At 44.8% G+C, this 17,889-nt stretch overlaps 1 protein-coding gene across 1 annotated transcript in view; it reads right to left on the reverse strand.

Moving 5' to 3' along the window:
• Positions 1–7,209: 7,209 nt before the first annotated feature.
• THSD7B (thrombospondin type 1 domain containing 7B) overlaps positions 7,210–17,889 on the reverse strand; it is a 315,944-nt gene continuing 305,264 nt past the window's right edge. The window contains exons 26-29 of the mRNA XM_075284543.1: positions 13,179–13,261; positions 9,866–10,055; positions 8,186–8,273; positions 7,210–7,453 (exon numbers count right to left, since the gene is read on the reverse strand). Coding sequence (XP_075140644.1) covers positions 7,372–7,453; positions 8,186–8,273; positions 9,866–10,055; positions 13,179–13,261 — 443 coding nt within the window. The 3' untranslated portion in view covers positions 7,210–7,371. The remainder of the gene's footprint in view (positions 7,454–8,185; positions 8,274–9,865; positions 10,056–13,178; positions 13,262–17,889) is intronic.

A 17,889-nucleotide genomic window follows, 5' to 3' on the forward strand; every position in this document is an offset into this window, starting at 1 on the left:
CATGGAACTGAAATATACAGAACATGATCCATGTGCAGGACTGGAGCAGTGCTGGGGGGTACAGCAGGGCGGGGTCATAGGTCCATGTAGGCTATAGGGGTGCAGAGGTTGCATTCACAAAAAGGTTTTATTTAGGTGGGGACCCCTAAGGAGGCGCGCACCATCCACAAAGGGGCATTGCATATTTGCAAAAGGTGCAGGTTGGACCTTTAACAAAAAGGGACTGGTCATAGAAAAACTTTTGCTGCGACTCCTGAATTTCCTGTAATAGATATCGTCAAGTGCATTTATTAATATCAAATATTTTCCACGATTAAAGGATCTTCCATGGAAAAAGCAGATTTGGTGGCGCCTTGGAATCGTGTAGAATAAAGTGTTTCTTGCCTCGTCTTCATCCTGCCGTTCCTGCAGCGGGGCCGTCCTGTTGAGGGCTTCTTGATACATAGATGGCAATCCTAAAACTTATGGATACGGGTATACATTATAGAATGTAAGGAGAATAAAGCAACCAAGGCTGTGTGTAGGGGCGAAGGTCTGAGCCAAGAGATCGAAACGTGACACAAGTTCTGGGACTGTCATTTATTTATCAAGAAAACCACAAGCATTAAATATTATGGAGTGGAATCGGTCACAGAAGCAGCACATACACCTATGGAGTGACCTGCACCATTATCTTATAATGTATCATGTGCCAACCGGGACCAGCCTGGGATCTCCAACGATTGCTATGAAAGGATCGCGCATCACCCAGGACTGATGGAGACAGATGGTTGGTGTTGGTGCTGTCGTCCACCAGGATGTCACCACTTCTGAAGCTTCTTGTCCTCTAGTGCTCCCTATTCTCATTGTAGTGGATCTGCACTGCCTTCTGTACTAGATCCTGGGAAGAGAAGAGCGTGGGCAGGCTGGAGGCCATCAAAGTCCTCAGACTGACGGAGTAAGGGCTCCTGGGCCTTGTTGATGATGTCATCGTTTAGCTTAAGGTTTCACATTTTAGGCAAAAAAACTTGAAATAAAAAGGAATATGCAATCCCAGGTATGAACACTAGATGTCTCTGCCGTAGCATTGAAGAACATGTTCCTGGGTGTCAGAAGATCAAAACTTTGGATGCAAAGAGTGCACTTACCTTTCCTTATTCCTAATACTATTTGTAATGGATTTCTTCTTAAGAAGTAACACTGTGGCGCCACCGATAGGCAATTTACTAGCTCACCCTGAAGACACAAGTTCTCCCTAGCCCCCTGTACTGTCATTGGTGCCGTGCAGAGGAGTTCACTGTATGTCTCCGATGCCATTGCTCTCTTACTAATTTTGTTTTCTTAAAGGAGTCATTTGGATCAGAAAAGCCGCCATTAATACCTTACTTAGAGAATAGGTCCTGCCCTGTTCTAGATGTGACCCTTTTTACAGTCTCTAAACTAGAAAAGAGAATGTATGCCCAGTTTGCATGTTGTGGATTGCTGTGGGCATGCTCTGTGGAATGTTGTGGGCACGCTCTGTGGAGTGCTGTGGGCATGCTCTGTGGAGTGCTGTGGGCATGCTCTGTGGAGTGCTGTGGGTATGCTCTGTGGAATGTTGTGGGCACGCTCTGTGGAGTGCTGTGGGCATGCTCTGTGGAATGTTGTGGGCATGCTCTGTGGATTGCTGTGGGCATGCTCTGTGGATTGCTGTGGGCATGCTCTGTGGAATGTTGTGGGCATGCTCTGTGGAGTGCTGTGGGCATGCTGTGTGGTGTGCTGTGGGCATGCTCTGTGGAATGCTGTGGGCATGCTCTGTGGAATGTTGTGGGCATGCTCTGTGGAGTGCTGTGGGCATGCTCTGTGGAATGTTGTGGGCATGCTCTGTGGAGTGTTGTGAGCATGCTGTGTGGAATGTTGTGGGCATGCCTCCATTTCAAATCATCTGCATCCACTGACTGTGGGGTGTGGAGCGTGGTGGAACTCCTCCTATGTTGTACCCCATATAGTCTGTCCTGTTTAAAACCTGATGTACAGTATACTGCCCCCTTGTTGTCCCCATACAATATAACACTTCAACTTCCACATGGCCCCTGCCTCCACACTGTATACTGCTACCCAACCCTCACACAGTATAAATGTCCCCTTCCCCCTGCAGTATAAAAGCCCCACAGCATAATGGCTTTAACCTCCACATAGTATAATGCTCCCCACCTCCCACATAGTATAATGCTCCCCACCTCCCACATAGTATAATGCTCCCCACATCCCACATAGTATAATGCTCCCCAGCCCCATAGGGCCAGGGCGTGGGTATGTGACCACCTTTAGGATGTGCCTTGCAGATGTGGTATTAGAGCAATACCAGATAGTCCGCAGACCAGGGGCCACGTACCGCTCACTGCCACGTCTTGTCTGCCCCGATGAACTCCTCTTGGTTTTTGGCTGGGCCTGTTAACCAATGAACCTCTGCTCTGCTGGTGAGCACCATTCAGGAGAGTGTAGCAGTGGCTTGTTAGGGTCAGCTGTCCCCCCCTCCCCCGCCCCCCTTGTGCACTTCCCTGTTGTGTAATCCCGCCTGTGCTGGTAATGATGTGACTGCTGAGAGGTGATCTCTACAGGACAGGAAGTGTCAGACTGTTATACGCTTCAGTGGCCATAGTGTGAGATTTCAGGATTGTGTTTAACTATTGATAGGGATATAAAACACCAAGGCGAACTTTATTTCTAACAACAGATGATACATTGGGATGAGGGGGCGCTGATCTGGATGTCTGTGGTTGCGGGGGCCAGTATGATGGTTGAGATCCCCGTTGGCTGCCATCCCCCACCCGATCGATGCCTTAGGTACAGGATGACATCTCTACAATCCTCAGACAGACTCTCCTCTGGTCTATTAAGATTCCCCCGCCCGGCTCCGCTCTCCGCCAGGTTTGCTCAGTGCGATCTGTAAACGTTTCATGTCCTAATTTTCCCGGCTCCTGACAGCCGACATAAGTCTTATGTAGAATCGGGGCTTTCAATCTCACTGGTTGGGTCAAATTTCTCTAGGGTAGCGATCACATGGGTGGATAGCCCAAATTAACCATTAATTGGAGTGAATGTGACTCCCCGGATCTGTGCCATGGCCGAGTCTTCATACAGTAGTATTGTTCATGTAGTGCACAGATTTAGCTACAGTAATTCTGACATTTAAAGGGAATGTGAGCGTGACCCTTGAACCTGCGCTGATCAGTCCCTTATTATACCTGTATAACAATAGGCATTCTGTTTTCTTAAAAATATCCAAATCCTATTCATAGACTTAGATTTACAACAAAACACTGTCACTTCCTGCAGTCACCACTAGGTGGACTCAGGAGCTTACTGTGATCTGCTTTACAGCACAGTCATGGTCATAGACAGCAATAGTCTGAAGCCGACTCATTGAGATCTATGGGAGAGTTTTCTAGACGCTCAGTGCGGGGAGGGGAGGAGATAAACTGTGACATCATCTATTGTCAGCAGTGATGTCATGATGAGTCACTGTGGGTAGGATATCTATAAAGGTGTTATCTTGTATTGTAATCCTACCTGCTATGTAAATGAGGTGATTGCTGCAAAATTTCAGTCTATTATTTGGCTTGGTGGTCAGAGTAAAATTGTTAGATATTGTATTTTCAATAGTAATGGTTTAAATATTTAAAAAATTCTCAAAATTATATATAATATGAAAACTTTTCTAGCAATACATTCAGATTACTTTTAAGGGTACCGTAAATTGTGAATAGAAATTGGTGATGAAATTGGGAGTGGCCTTATAAGGGGCGTGGTCTTAATAAAAGAGCACATTTACATATGTCCAGAGCCCCTATAATACTGGATAGTTAGACAATTGAAACTTTTTTTTATTTTTGCCATTTGTGCCACTTTTTCAATATTTTTGGACGATGCTGAATATTGAATTATTATATTATATGTATTAGTATAATTAAATATTTATTATATTAATTATAATTAATATTATAATGAAAAAATTGGCAAAGCTTCATTATAATATTTTCTTTATTAGGTATTTTTTCTCACACCAAGCTTTTTCTCTCTCTGCCTGTATATGATATATAGAGTAATCTCTCTATATACTAGTACATTGTAAGCTTAGAAGGTATATTAAGTATACAATGTAGTGGCCTATAGAGATCTCCCTCTATACCAATACATACTATAGGGCAGTACAATACTATACAGAGATCTCTCTATATACAATACATAGGAGAGTGCAATACTATCACAGCTTGATATAAGAAAAAAAAAAAAAACCTCCATTGAAACTAATAGAGCTTGTGGCTCAGTCAGTAGTAACAGCCTCACGCACTCTGGTTCATGGGTTCAAATCCCTGCAGATACATAATGAAGAAAGTAAAACTTTAAATTCATAGAGATTCTCCCAGCAACCACCTCATTAATATTCATAAGGTGACCTTCGGAGGAGACCTGAAACTCGGGGGAGATGACATACCTGCCACTAGTGTTATGGGAGCCATCCAGGGAGTGAAACTTACTAGCTTCTGCAAATTCAGAAGGTATCTGGGTTGGCTTTGACCCTGGATCACATGTCCGACACTCACATTCCTCCTCCTTGGTAGATTTGTTAATTGTAATAGCAATCCCAGCCCTCTTTCCTATTACTGTCGATACACAGAAGACAATGTACGTGATAGTAGCGGGAGGGGTGAGCTGAACATGTGATCCAGGGTCAGAGATATCCTAGAGATAGATGATGTCAGGGGACCAGATGACCATGTGATACGTATGAAGTCCTTAGCACGCTAGATCCTATATTTCTCGGTGCTGGTCTATCTCCGTTGTCTACTTCCTTCTCCTCATTTGGAACACCCCAGCGTAGGACAAGAGGGACCGTCCACTTTGGTTTGTAGATCCTCTAATGGCAGTGAGTGGTGGGACTCCTGTTATCTTCATGGGGTTTTTTTTGCCTTCCCCTGGATCAACATTGTAGGGTTATAGGTTGGACTTGATGGACTAATGTCTTTATCCAACCTCATCTACTATGTAACTATGTATCATAGAGTGGAAAAGAGGATTAACCCCTCCCCACATCCTCTCTATGACCCATTGGGCTCTTCATTAACACCAGTAGATGTATCTGGTTCTCTGCACTCACCTGCAAGACCTGCAAATGCCCAAATAGAATAGGTCTAATGGGGTTGACTGTGTGCCAACCTTTATAAAGGACCCCCTTGAAGAAGACATAGACCCCCCGAGCTGTAATATCCTATAATGGAGACAACCACTCATGGATACCATTACTCATAGAAACCAATGATGAATGTGAGGTATCAGCCCATAGGTTCTGCTCAGCCAGGAAAGGGCTACCAAGCCATACTTAGGATGCCAATAACCCCATAGTAAAGCTCCACCTGGCTCCTGCCCACCTAATGACTACACATCCTCGTTGCACCATCTTCCCATCTTTCTTATGACTCTACGTAGACATGGCCACCACGTCCGCCAACGCTGATCTCCATAAGCTCCTCCTCCATGCAGCCCATGATACCCACAACACAGGACAGCCGAACAATCCACAGAACGTTTCCCATTGAAGTTTATTTTCAATATTAACCGAATCCACCATGAGTCTCTGGCTGACGACTTGACCGGTCGGGGGCGGGGGGGGGACGGACGGTGGTGACAGGTTTGTACATAAATACAAAAGTCAGGTTATAAATATATCACAAAATCCCATGTAGAAAAAACTGTTTGGCAGGTGTTAAAATGTGACAACAGATCAAGTATATACAGTATTTACAGTAACATAATATAGCGGGCGGGGGCAGGAGCAGATCAGCCGCATTCACAGGACTCGGGATTGCCGGTTATAGGATTAGTCTGTGGCCATCACCTCCAAGCTGGACCCAGAATGCCCGGACTGAAAAATTGCACATAATATAAAATAAGTTTTCCGCAGACCATGCACGCCATTTACTTGGTGCTTAAACTTTCAACTCGAGCCTGCGACTTAGGTGGGAGCAGAGAAGGAGCGAGGAGTCTTGGCAGTAAGACGTGCAGATCCTCCTGGTCCCCGGCAGCAGGCTACGTGAATCTTCACCGGGCTCCTGTTTTGTCTCCTTGGCTTCTGTACTCGCTGCAGGAATTTCTGGAGTTTCTATGTGCTTGTCACAGTGTGAATAGGGTTTAGTGTGGAGATTGACCCAGCCTGGAGCAGGGGGGCAGGAGGATCTGCAGACCCCGCCCAAATGACTACATAGGTGTTTTATGTACATGGTATTATAGGGGTTCTCTGCATACTTCCTTCCTCTAGAACAGGGGAAGGGAACGTACGGCTCTCCAGATGTTGCAAAACTACAACTCCCAGCATGCATACTGGCTCTGCTGTTCTTGGAACTCCTATGGAAGTGAATGGAGCATGCTGGGAGTTGTAGTTTCACAGCAGCTGGAGAGCCGAAGGTTCCCTATCCCTGCTCTAGAACTATGACTTGTCCGGGGTTCCGGACTTGTCTTGATCCTGGGCCACATGATCAGAACCAGCACCTGACCCCTGAGTCGCTTGGCCTCCGACATTCTCTTTGCCCCCATAGCACCAGTGATGGACAGAGGAACTGGAATGACTTGGGACCAGATTCTGGATGCATATGGTGCCCAAGAGGCAGTAAGGCCTCCTTGTAGAACCCCATTAATATTCTTCACCTCCTCACCCACTGATCATCTGCAGAGAATGAGTTGCAATACCACTCATGGCCACTACAATATGTGGCGCAGTGGCAGCTCTTCAATCAGCTGATCAGTAAAATTCCCGTGAACTCCTTCATCCGCCATTGGTAAACCCCTTCATCTTATCTAAGTTTTCACTAAAATTGGAGGCGCCCCAACACCTACCCATGTTTGGACTGGTATGGAAGGACGCCATTCATATTCAGATTTAGCTGAGCACTGAGGCCGATCCTTCAAGTGTTACAATAAGTTGATTGGCGGCCATTTTTGTCTAAAAAAAAAAAAAAAGTTGTTTTAATAGGGAACGGATATCTCGCTAAACCAGATCTGGTCGTCTTCCTCATTGTCCCCAAGATGTTTGGAGTCTGGAACAACAAAGGTAGGTCCAGGTCCTGCCACTAGGGGCAGATATTGTACAGCCCCCTGGAGTTCTGCCGTCTCCTCTATGGCGTCTCTTCTGGTTTGTAGGACACATCTCAGAACAAGTCTACGGAAGGATCAGGTCTCGTGAAGTATCCACCTCTGTATTTCCAGATATTTTTGTCTGATTTTTGCCCAAATTTCAGCAAATTTTTTTTTATTGATATTTTTTTGTAATATTTTTTTTTTTAGAAATCTTGTGATGACGCGATATTCTCATACTGAGGAGCAGTTAAGGCAGCGGAATATAACTGGAGTTACAAGTTACATGTCAAAGTCTCCGTCGTAGGCCAAAGTGAGCGGCTTCTGCTGGGGGAATACGGTTTTTGGCTCCGGTGGTTTCTTGCTGCAGAGTAAAGAGAAGAAAGTAACAAAAATGTCATAAAATGTAATACGATGTCACAGTACAGAGATAATACACACAGTGATGTCACAGTACAGAGATAATACACACAGTGATGTCACTGTACAGAGATAATACACACAGTGATGTCACAGTACAGGGATAATACACACAGTGATGTCACAGTACAGGATAATACACACAGTGATGTCACAGTACAGGGATAATACACACAGTGATGTCACAGTACAGAGATAATACACACAGTGATGTCACACTACAGGATAATACACACAGTGATGTCACACTACAGGATAATACACACAGTGATGTCACAGTACAGGGATAATACACACAGTGATGTCAGTTGTAGAGTACAGCTGATCAGTGCGGGGGCTTGGTAACAGCCATTCATTTTTGTTCTTAGATAACTCCTTTACAGTGTTACAATGACGGGGTTGTACAGAATTAGATAAACATGGCTTCTTTCTTCCATGGACATCGCTGCACCTCTCCACAGTTTGTGGTACCTAAATTCAATATTATTTACTCCAGTGGAGCGGAGTTGCAGTACCGGACACAACCTATGGACAGGTGTGGCGCAGTTTCTGATAGAGATCAGCTTCATGTCTTGTAATCCTGGGTAACCCCTTTCGCTGTCTCTTTAGGACTGTGGCCACTACTTCTCCTTATAGGGCAGACATAATAATCTTATGATGTTCTGAAACTACTTACCAGACCAGATAAGAAATGATGATGAGGAAAACCAAGATGAGGAAACTCCCGACGCAGACGACGTAGACCCAGAGACTCACCCGTCCATCTGCAAACGAGACACAAGATCTGTCAGCAACGAGGACAACTCTAAACCTGACGGAGTATAAAATTGGTTTTCTGCGTTCTCTCGGCGTTGTCTTTAGGACGGTTCACATGATTGATCTTTACAATCACCAGTGGGATCTACAGAATGACGAAAGTGAAATGCGGGGACATCGATGAGGCCAGGAGCGCGGATGTGAGGTTAAGGAATGCACCGCAGGACTCGAATGTATCTGCCTGAACTTGACCTTCCCATCCCTGGTGTTGATGTGATGTCTCCTCGTCATCGAAACAATCCAATATTCCAATATAATCCAACAATCCAATATTCTACCATCTTTAAGCGTTAGAACACCCCAACTGAGCTTGTGAGGACTGGAGGAAGTTTTTGGTTTTGTCCTTTTGTATTCCTGCTGCACAGGTGGCGATAGTCATAGATGTGTCCGAAGAGAAGCTTTTAGGTTCGTCTACAGTCTACATTGCTCGTATCAACTGGTTCACCCCAATTATTGGGCTACTGGAGCTTATGGAACAATCACTTGTTCTCGCTCCTGTGTTGAGTCAATCTTTAGATTTCAGGATCATTTTTTAAATTCGATTTTCCAGCCGATCCCGATCGTGAAATTTGCTCGATTGCCGATCGGGATCCGATCAATCAACTCTACTCTCTGTCTTGGGTCCTCATTCTTTGCGATCGGGATAGATCGGATCCGGAGCGGCGATCAAGCAAATTTCACGATCGCGATCGGCTGGAAAATGATCGGAAATCTGATTTTAAAAACGATCCTGAAATCTCAAGATCGGCTCAACCCCACTCGACACACGTGAGATGCCCTCCCCACCCATTACAATCATTCATTTGCTCCTTATGTCCCATCTGACCCCTGTGTCCTTATTCTTCTCGACACTCATGGAATGTCCTCTCTCCGAATTCCTGCCCCCCTCTCTGACTGGCTGCGCAGGGAATTCTTGTATGTCCAAAAGGACCAAGAAATAAAGAACAAAGGAAACTCGAGAAGCAACGGCACAAGATGGAACGGTGGAGACCAGTAGCGTTTTACTGGTTTTTCGGTAGAGTTTCGAAGTTCATTCAGGTCAAACCCCAGTTTTGGTTTATAGTAGAGTGGACTTGTCCCTGCTCCATACTGTTCTTATATAGGGTGCTACTGTGACATAGAGGAACGTGATCCAATGACAGATCCATTTTAAAGTGGACCTTTTACCCCTCCAGCTACTCCAACTGCAACTGTATCGTCCAGTCGTCGCCCCTTCACGGATTCCGCTGTGGTTGCAATTTTTCCTCTATCACCCACCATTCTGGAATTAATTTCAGCACCCAATATGCTAATTAGGTTCTCTACTGTCAGGGGGGCAGTCCCAGACTATTTGCTACAGCTCAGGACCGCCCACCTGACAACTAATAGCATACTTTTACCAAAACTAACATCTGATTGCTCAGGAATGGTGGTGGCTAGAGAAAAAATTCTGACTGTGCTGGAATGGGTGGAGAGGAGCCTATTGAAGGATGCAAAAAATTGGAAGAAGTGGTGAAAGGTCCTCATAATATTCCTTGAAACGCTTTGTTTCTGTACTTGCCTTGGTCAAATAGCTGAATGGACCAGTTGAATATCTCAGGAAGTTTGGAGTTGATGGGTTTGCTCTTTGGAGTAAAGGTTTTCACATCGGCCTTCTTGGATTCAATACCCGGGACCTTCAGGCAGTAGTCGAGCACTCCGCTAGATCTCATGATCTGGGTGTATCCGTTCTCACAGCCACAGACTCCGTTCTGCACAACGGGAAAACAAGTCCGCAATTAAAGATATCCGCACCGAGCCATGAATGGCATACACAGCGTAACACACACCGGCCGCCGACCACCGGCGTAGGATACGTTTTCATAGGATGAGTTCAATCAACGGTGAATGTAGCCGGAGCAGAAGTATAAAGAGGGATTATTGATTTGTGTGTGGAGCTGATCAATACGGGTGATAGACCACAGCAGGCTTTTCTGGTTTAGGGTTATTGATAGCCGGATTCTTATGTTGGGCTTTCCATGTCATGAATATAAAGCAAGACGTGTCTTGGATGATCAAAAGGCAGATATATCAATGTATAAAGGGAAATATGGATACGCAAGACATTAAAGGGGTCTCCTGGGAGCTTCAGACATCCCGATAACATGCCCGGCCTATCTGGATCTGTAGCAAACACTTGGAGCTGTTTACAAGCAACGTGCTCTGATTGGTGGAAGGCTCGTACATATTATATGTGTTAGATATATCACATCACATGTAGGCCCTAGTGGCCCCAATGTCAGCGCCGGTTGGGGTTGCCCTTATTGTGTCAGTCCTAACCCGGCTGTACCTATGACCAATGAACATCATATGCTGACGCCACAAATAACTTAAAATAATTTTCCACTTTTGTCTAATATCTCATATCAAAATCTGCACTCCGAGCTGGGAAACTTTGTAAATCCTTCCCTTTACTTATCTTGTATTGTTTTTGAGTTATGTAAAAAGTTCTTCAACGTTCACAGCCAAACTGAAAGTGCAAATCCTGCTTCATCCTGCCTGGCTTCTATAGAGGTCTCAGCTCCGCCCCCTGCTAGACATGTGACCTCACAGCTGTAACCTAAGCTCCCACAATGCACTGCTCTCTTTGTACAGGAAATAAGAGAAGTAAAGCAACGTATATGCAAATATATTTAACACGTTATGTAGATTTAAACCGTGAAATGTTACAAATGTGTAATTTTCCCTTTAAGGAACTACTAGACTTGTAAATTTAATAGCTTTAAAGTTAAAAAAAAACAAAACATGGAAGCTTTCTTATAGAAATAGCGCCACCCTTGTCAATGGGTTGTGTCTGGTATAGCAGCTCATCTACATTTAAAGGGGTTGTTCAGGGTTTTCTTATATTGACTTCCTCTGGAGGTTTTAGATTCTGTGCGGGTGTCAGGCTGATCCCCGGATCACTCCGCCACCTCGCTCCTCTCCTGTTTTAGCTACCAGTAGGAAAGGTGGAGCGAGCTAGGGGCAGGACGATTGTCCAATCACATGACCCGGTGCAGGAAAAAAAAAATAAAAATTCCTTGAACAACTGCAGTACCACAAACCATCCATAGGCAAGGGTGGCGCTGTTTCTAACAAAACGCAGCCATGCCTAACTCCTTTCAGACATCCCCTTTAATTTAAGGCTAGCTTTCGATAGCTAAGGCATAGCCCTTTAAGAAAAGTTTCTATGGAAAGTCATTGCCTCAATAGGTGACAGCCGCGCCTCCGCACCTTCCGAGGACAGGAGAAGTCGTTTCTGCCGCCAGATATAATAGAATTATTCATTGTATTCTGTTGCCTGCACTGAACCGTATCCAGACGGCGCCGCATATGACCTGAACCGATTCATTACACATCTTTATTTCCTATAATCTCCATATACAGGGATTATTATTTATTTATGCGGAGTTTGCGGCCCCCGGAGGGTTTAGGTAGTCACACGGGGCCGCGGGGTCAGCTCACTGCTGAAGATAATTCCAATTTATAGAATAATTCCAATTTTAACAATTCACGCGGCAAAGCTTCAGAACATGCAAATACTTGGCTCAGAATTTTGTGCCAATTTAGAATAATTTCTTGTTGGTTTCTTTGTATCTAGTCTTTGAATATTTTGTTGGTTTCCCTTGGAAACAGACAACGGTTTAGCTCCACCCCCTAGGTAGGACATGTGACCTTAAGACCTTTTGCTCTCACCGCGTGAGCCGTCACAACGCCGATACCCCATGAATTTAGCTTTAGATCTGATATGGTTTTTAATTTAATTTAGTTTAAAACTCTTGCAATTCCAACTCTTGCCACTAAGCCTAAAATAGTTTGTCTCTTGGAGATGGACCATAGACACAATGATCTGCAGCAGAGCTTTTTGACTTTTATGGGAAGAATTTTTGGTGAGACTTATGTTAATATCCATATTTAACAACAATATTCCTAAAAATCCTGCAGTTCTGACTCTGGCCTCTAAGCCAAATAATATGCTGAGACTTCTGGTTTGCTGTAGGAGATGTCTTTGCAGCAGTCACCTCACTTACAGCACACTGATCACTTCTTATCTACTCCCCTCTCTGCACAGGTCATAGAGCAGGGGTAGGGAACGTACGGCTCTCCAGCTGTTGCAAAACTACAACTCCCAGCATGCATACTTGCTCTGCTGTTCTTGGAACTCCCATGGAAGTGAATGGAGCATGCTGGGAGTTGTAGTTTCACAGCAGCTGGAGAGCTGAAGGTTCCCTACCCCTGTCATAGAGCATGCCCAGAAAACTGTCTGCTCCAGATCACTGTGTCCATGGCCAGGAGACGGGAAGTCCCAGATTATTTTAGGCTTAGTGGCAAGAGTTGGAATTGTAAGATATTTTTATGATATTTTTAAATGCAGCTAATTTCATGAGCAATTAAAAATAGACCAAAAATATTAAATATATATTTAATAAACGTGATTTGGGCAGATCATTCCCCGGAGACAGTGAGACTGAGACCCGATTCACATCTGCATTCGGGATTCAGTTCAGGGGGTCCCCAAGTGAACGGAAACCCAAACCCAGATGTGAATGGGGCCTTAGCTGTGTTATCACCCACACCCGCTGTTTTTGGAAGAAAGTCGCCATGTTATCCTTGTTACACACTTGGGCACAGCCGCTCCTTACACAACCTGAGCTGTCCCTGTCTTATATTTTGCAAATGTGCCCTATACAATTCACCATCCAGCTTTACCCATATGATAAATTCTCCACTCCCAGATGACATCACTGTCCCCGCTTAAATTTCAATGTCCCTCTAACTATTCCCATGACTCTCCACTAGGAGGCGCTATAACCTTGCATATATTCCTGCAGTTCAGCTCTTTCTAAGTAGGTTACCTGCATACAATATGAAAATGGTTTTTTGCACGGTGGGTCGCAATGTCGAACAGCTGCCGGCCGGGAGTTCGGAGAGCAGCCTCCTGCAAGGAGAAAAACATCAATACCTGATATTAGAGAAGCCGTCATGTCCGCCCTCCTCCCATCTCCACATCAGCCCTCTGCAAAAATCTGCTCTGCTCTCGCTGTGTTTGCTCATGAGGAAGTTCACGGATACTAAGTGGCACCGGCAGAAATCAATGATATTGTGCACCCTGCAAATAGTCTATATTGTGTATTATACAGCAGAGAACTCTGCAGCTCCTCAAGACGAGATCGGCGTGGGCGAAGAGTGAGAGGTTATCAACACCATTAGCATTCATTCATGTGAAGATGAAACATTCTGCTGCATTGCATTGTGGGAGATGTAGCTTTCAGCCCTGCATCATTATATGGTGCATTGCCCATCATTCCTTCGATCAAAGCATTCTCTACAAAGCAATGAACCAGATGAGAGTATCCTAAATGCAGCTTTGGCTGTGACTGGAGTATAAGCCAGGATGGAACTAACCATGTCTATCCACAAAAACAGAGATGGCTCCAGGCAATTGTTAGAAAAGTGTCATACGGACAATGCTGTTGATACTGTGCACCGCGTATATTCTCATTTAAAGGGAATCTGCTGTTACAGTATTTCTTTGCAGAAACAGGAAATATAAAAAATGTGGCGCCTTTTCCTGGGCTACAATATTCTGTTTCTATAACCCCGTTCCTTTCTTGCTCCATACCCTGATTTGCAAAAATCTTGATACCTGTTGTCACCACTAGAGGGCCAATGTGTGTACTGATCCTGGGAGCTTCCAACTGATGGCCCCCTAGTGGTGGCAAGTAGAGCTACAGTACATTATGTACAAAACCTTGAATTGCCATCACATCCTTGGATAAATTATATAAAAGCTGAAGATTTGGGTTGAAAATATCACATGGATATAAGAACTCTGCAACATATGGGATTCTTATATAGGGAATATAGGTTAATCCCTGACAGCTCAGGTCTGGATGGGAATGATCCAGTTATGTCTCCAGGGTCATCATTAAGGCGAATTTACCATAGATCATACAGAGAAGTAGATCTGCAGCTCGGTAACTCTCCAGTCGTCCTCTGGTTACTAAAAACCTCTCATCAGATGCCAAATTTACCAACATTCAGTTCTTAGACCTCAAATTCTGATCATTTCCCACCACATCTAGCTTTAGGTTTGTGTCTGGATATATTGTGACTGCACAATGTCACCACTAGGGGGAGCTCACTGTATGGGGATTTATATAGTACTGAAGTCAATGGGAGCTTTGCAAATCTGCAAGTAGTAAAGCTCCCCCTAGTGGCAAAAAGTCACAGAAAACAATGGAAAGTGTTCAGCACCAGGCCCCTCTTCTATGGTACAGGATGCAGTTTCGTTTATACGTATAGGGACACATTGGTTTGCATTGGAGCTGTGTACACAAAACGGGAGTGAATTTTTAATCAAGAGGATTTGCAAAGTTGTTGGTTCTGACCTTGGTTCATGTGATCTGGACTAATACCTGGCACCCTTCCTCCGTTTTCTCAGGGAACTGGGCTGTCTTAATGCAGGTCTGCGAAATGGGAGGAGTGGGAGCAACCCCGGGGGCCAGGCCCGGTCACGTGACCTGAGGACAGAACCCCCCCCCTAACTAAAATAAATCTCTTTGAACATCCCCTTTAAGTGCTACCCCATATAGTCAAGAGCAATCATATTGCAGATAACAAATCCAAAAAATCCATTTCTTTCCTATACGTTTTTATTTTTTGGCTGTTTTTTTAAATGCTATTTATTTCTCTAACTTCCTCCTAATACTTTATTATTACTGCAATTCTTATTTCACGTCTCGGAGGGAGAGACGTTCGGTAACTGTTGGTTATGTTATTGGATTTCTATTCGCTTTATTGGTGTTTTATTTCTTTTTTTTGTGGTTGTTTTTTTTCCCACTTGGATAAGCATTTGTTATAAGCGCACCTGTCAGCCTGCAAATAATGGCTGGAATATTCATAAAATGATAATTATCCTCATACACGATATTAGCCAAGTTTTAAGCACAAGCAGAACGGGGTTAATATATGGGGAAGGATTGTATTTTCATGCACAGATACATATTTATGGGGAGATAAAAGGGTTTGACGTTATTTGATCATTTCTTTAATGCTACAAGGATAGGAGAATTCCACAATATGACATATGGTGCAGCAGTCATATACAATATTATTAGTGTGTGCGGTACATTATGGGCCCTCAACAGGCTATGGGCACCGTAATTAGGATGCATGTAATATGGGTTATACAGCTGTATCAGCCACCAAGTCAATATTTGTTTCACAGTTTCCAGATTATACATTTTGTAAATCAATTTGAATGGGTGGTGAGAACCTGCACAGTGGTGTGACCTGCACAGAGCTGTGACCTGCATCTGCACGGTGGTGTGACCTGTACGGAGCTGTGACCTCAATGGTGTTGTGACCTGCATAGTGGTGTTACCTGCATGGAGCTGTGACCTGCACCTGCATGGTGTTGTGACCTGCACAGGGGTGTGACCTGCACCTGCACAGTGGTGTTACCTGCATGGAGCTGTAACCTGCACCTGCATGGTGATGTGACCTGCACGGTGTTGTTCCTTGCACCTGCATGGTTGTGTGACCTGTACAGTGGTGTGACCTGCACGGTGTTATAACCTACACAGTGTTGTGACCTGTACAGTGGTGTAACCTGCACGGTGTTGTGACCTGCACAGAGCTGTGACCTGCACCTGCATGGTGATGTGACATGTACGGTGTTGTGACCTGCACGGTATTGTGACCTGTACAGTGGTGTGACCTTCACCTGCATGGTGTTGTGACCTGCACAGAGCTGTGACCTGCACCTGCATGGTGTTGTGACCTGCACAGTGGTGTGACCTGCACCTGCATGGTGATGTGACATGCACGGTGTTGTGCTCTGCACCTGCACGGTATTGTGACCTGTACAGTGGTGTGACCTGCACCTGCATGGTGTTGTGACCTGCACTGTGTTGTGACCTGCACAGGTAAGTACACAGAAAGCAGGCACCAGAAGCCTCCTTTATATTAGGTGATGTGACGCTACAACTACCAGCATGCACACCTGCTCAGAACTATACAGTATAGAGAGCAGGAAGCAGACAGATCCATCCACTGTGTAGTCTGTAGTCATTATTCCAATACTGATGACCAATACTAAAGCCAGGTCAACCATACCTAAAGTCTGGAAAACCCTTTTAATGGATGGTGAGAACCTGCACAGTGCTGTGATCTCCACAAGTGAGAAAATGGGCCATGGACACCAGGAACCTCCATTCCTGGGAGCTTAGGAACATGATGGGGTCAAGCAGCTCTTGAAATGGGATTCATTTTTTATCTTTGCTATGGAGGAGTCCATGCTTAATATCAGGTTGCAGCAGCCATTGGATCTCCAGTTGTTGTAAAGCTACATCTCCCAGCAACACTACACAGTGAACAGAGTAGAAAGCAGCCGGCTCCGTGCACTGTGTAGTGTGGAGAGCTCAATCCATTACTGATTACCGATCCTGACTTAAGACTCTACACAGTAAAGTCTACAAACATGTTGCATCTGATTTGGGATCACATCCCTTTAACTGCGGGCGAGACTATTTTCAAACATCAAGGAGCGCCTGAACTTTTTATCTGTTTTCTGAACAAAGCTAAAGGAACAAAAAGATTCTTTTGTGCGAATTACACGGCAAGTTTTTCTAGTGAAAGATCCACTTCAGATAAAAGGCGTTTGAGGAGAAAGCTTTTGTGTTCTTAAGACTGACTGCAGACACGGTGTATGTGTAATCCTGCACAGAAGAGATGGTCATGTGACCCTTCAATAACTTACTAAGGTGCAGTTATTGGGAGGACCTGGCTCCGCCCCCTTCAATAATTGAGCAGATTACATTAAGGAGACCCTGCCGTTCCCCCTCTCCTGTCTGTTTTAGTAATGCTGTCTATAGTTTGTGAAATAATCTCAGAGCGTCTTCTATTGGAATTCTGTCTTGCACCGTTACTCAGTTATTCCTCCTGGAAATCCAACAATCTGTGGACACAGTGTCGTGTGTGGCGGCCTCTGGAGCATGCGGACAGAAAAGTAGTTCACAATCTACTTACCTGTCCACATGACTCGCGCGGAGAGAACACGGACCGCATTATAGTCTATGGGGTCCGTGTGCTTTCACTGCACACCGATTGCCAGTGTATTGAGTGGTCCGTTCGGGGGGTCCCCATTCAGACCTCTCCGAATGGATTACCGATGCAGATGTGAATGAGGCCTTAGTTTAGAGTGTGAATTCTAGGGTTGGAATAATGCGGTTTGGTCTGGGGTCTAAATATTAGGGTTTCATTTGGGATCTGAGTTACGGGGCCTGGTCTGAGGTCTGAATAATGACATCTGGTCTGAGGACTAAATATTATGGTCTGGTCTTGGGTCTGAATTATAAGACAGGGTATGGGGTCCCGAATTATGTGGTCTGAATTTTGGGATCTGGAATATTTGTGGGGTCTGCTATTAATAAAAAAAAGGGGCTTGATGGTGCCCCCCCCCCAATAACCGTCACCAGGGACACATACCCAGTTTCTCCAGAACTGTGCCCTTGATATATCTGAATGTGATTGCTGCTACTAATATGGAGACACTGTGGCCCC

The sequence above is a fragment of the Leptodactylus fuscus genome, chromosome 8 (assembly GCF_031893055.1).
Source record: "Leptodactylus fuscus isolate aLepFus1 chromosome 8, aLepFus1.hap2, whole genome shotgun sequence".
NCBI lineage: Eukaryota > Metazoa > Chordata > Amphibia > Anura > Leptodactylidae > Leptodactylus > Leptodactylus fuscus.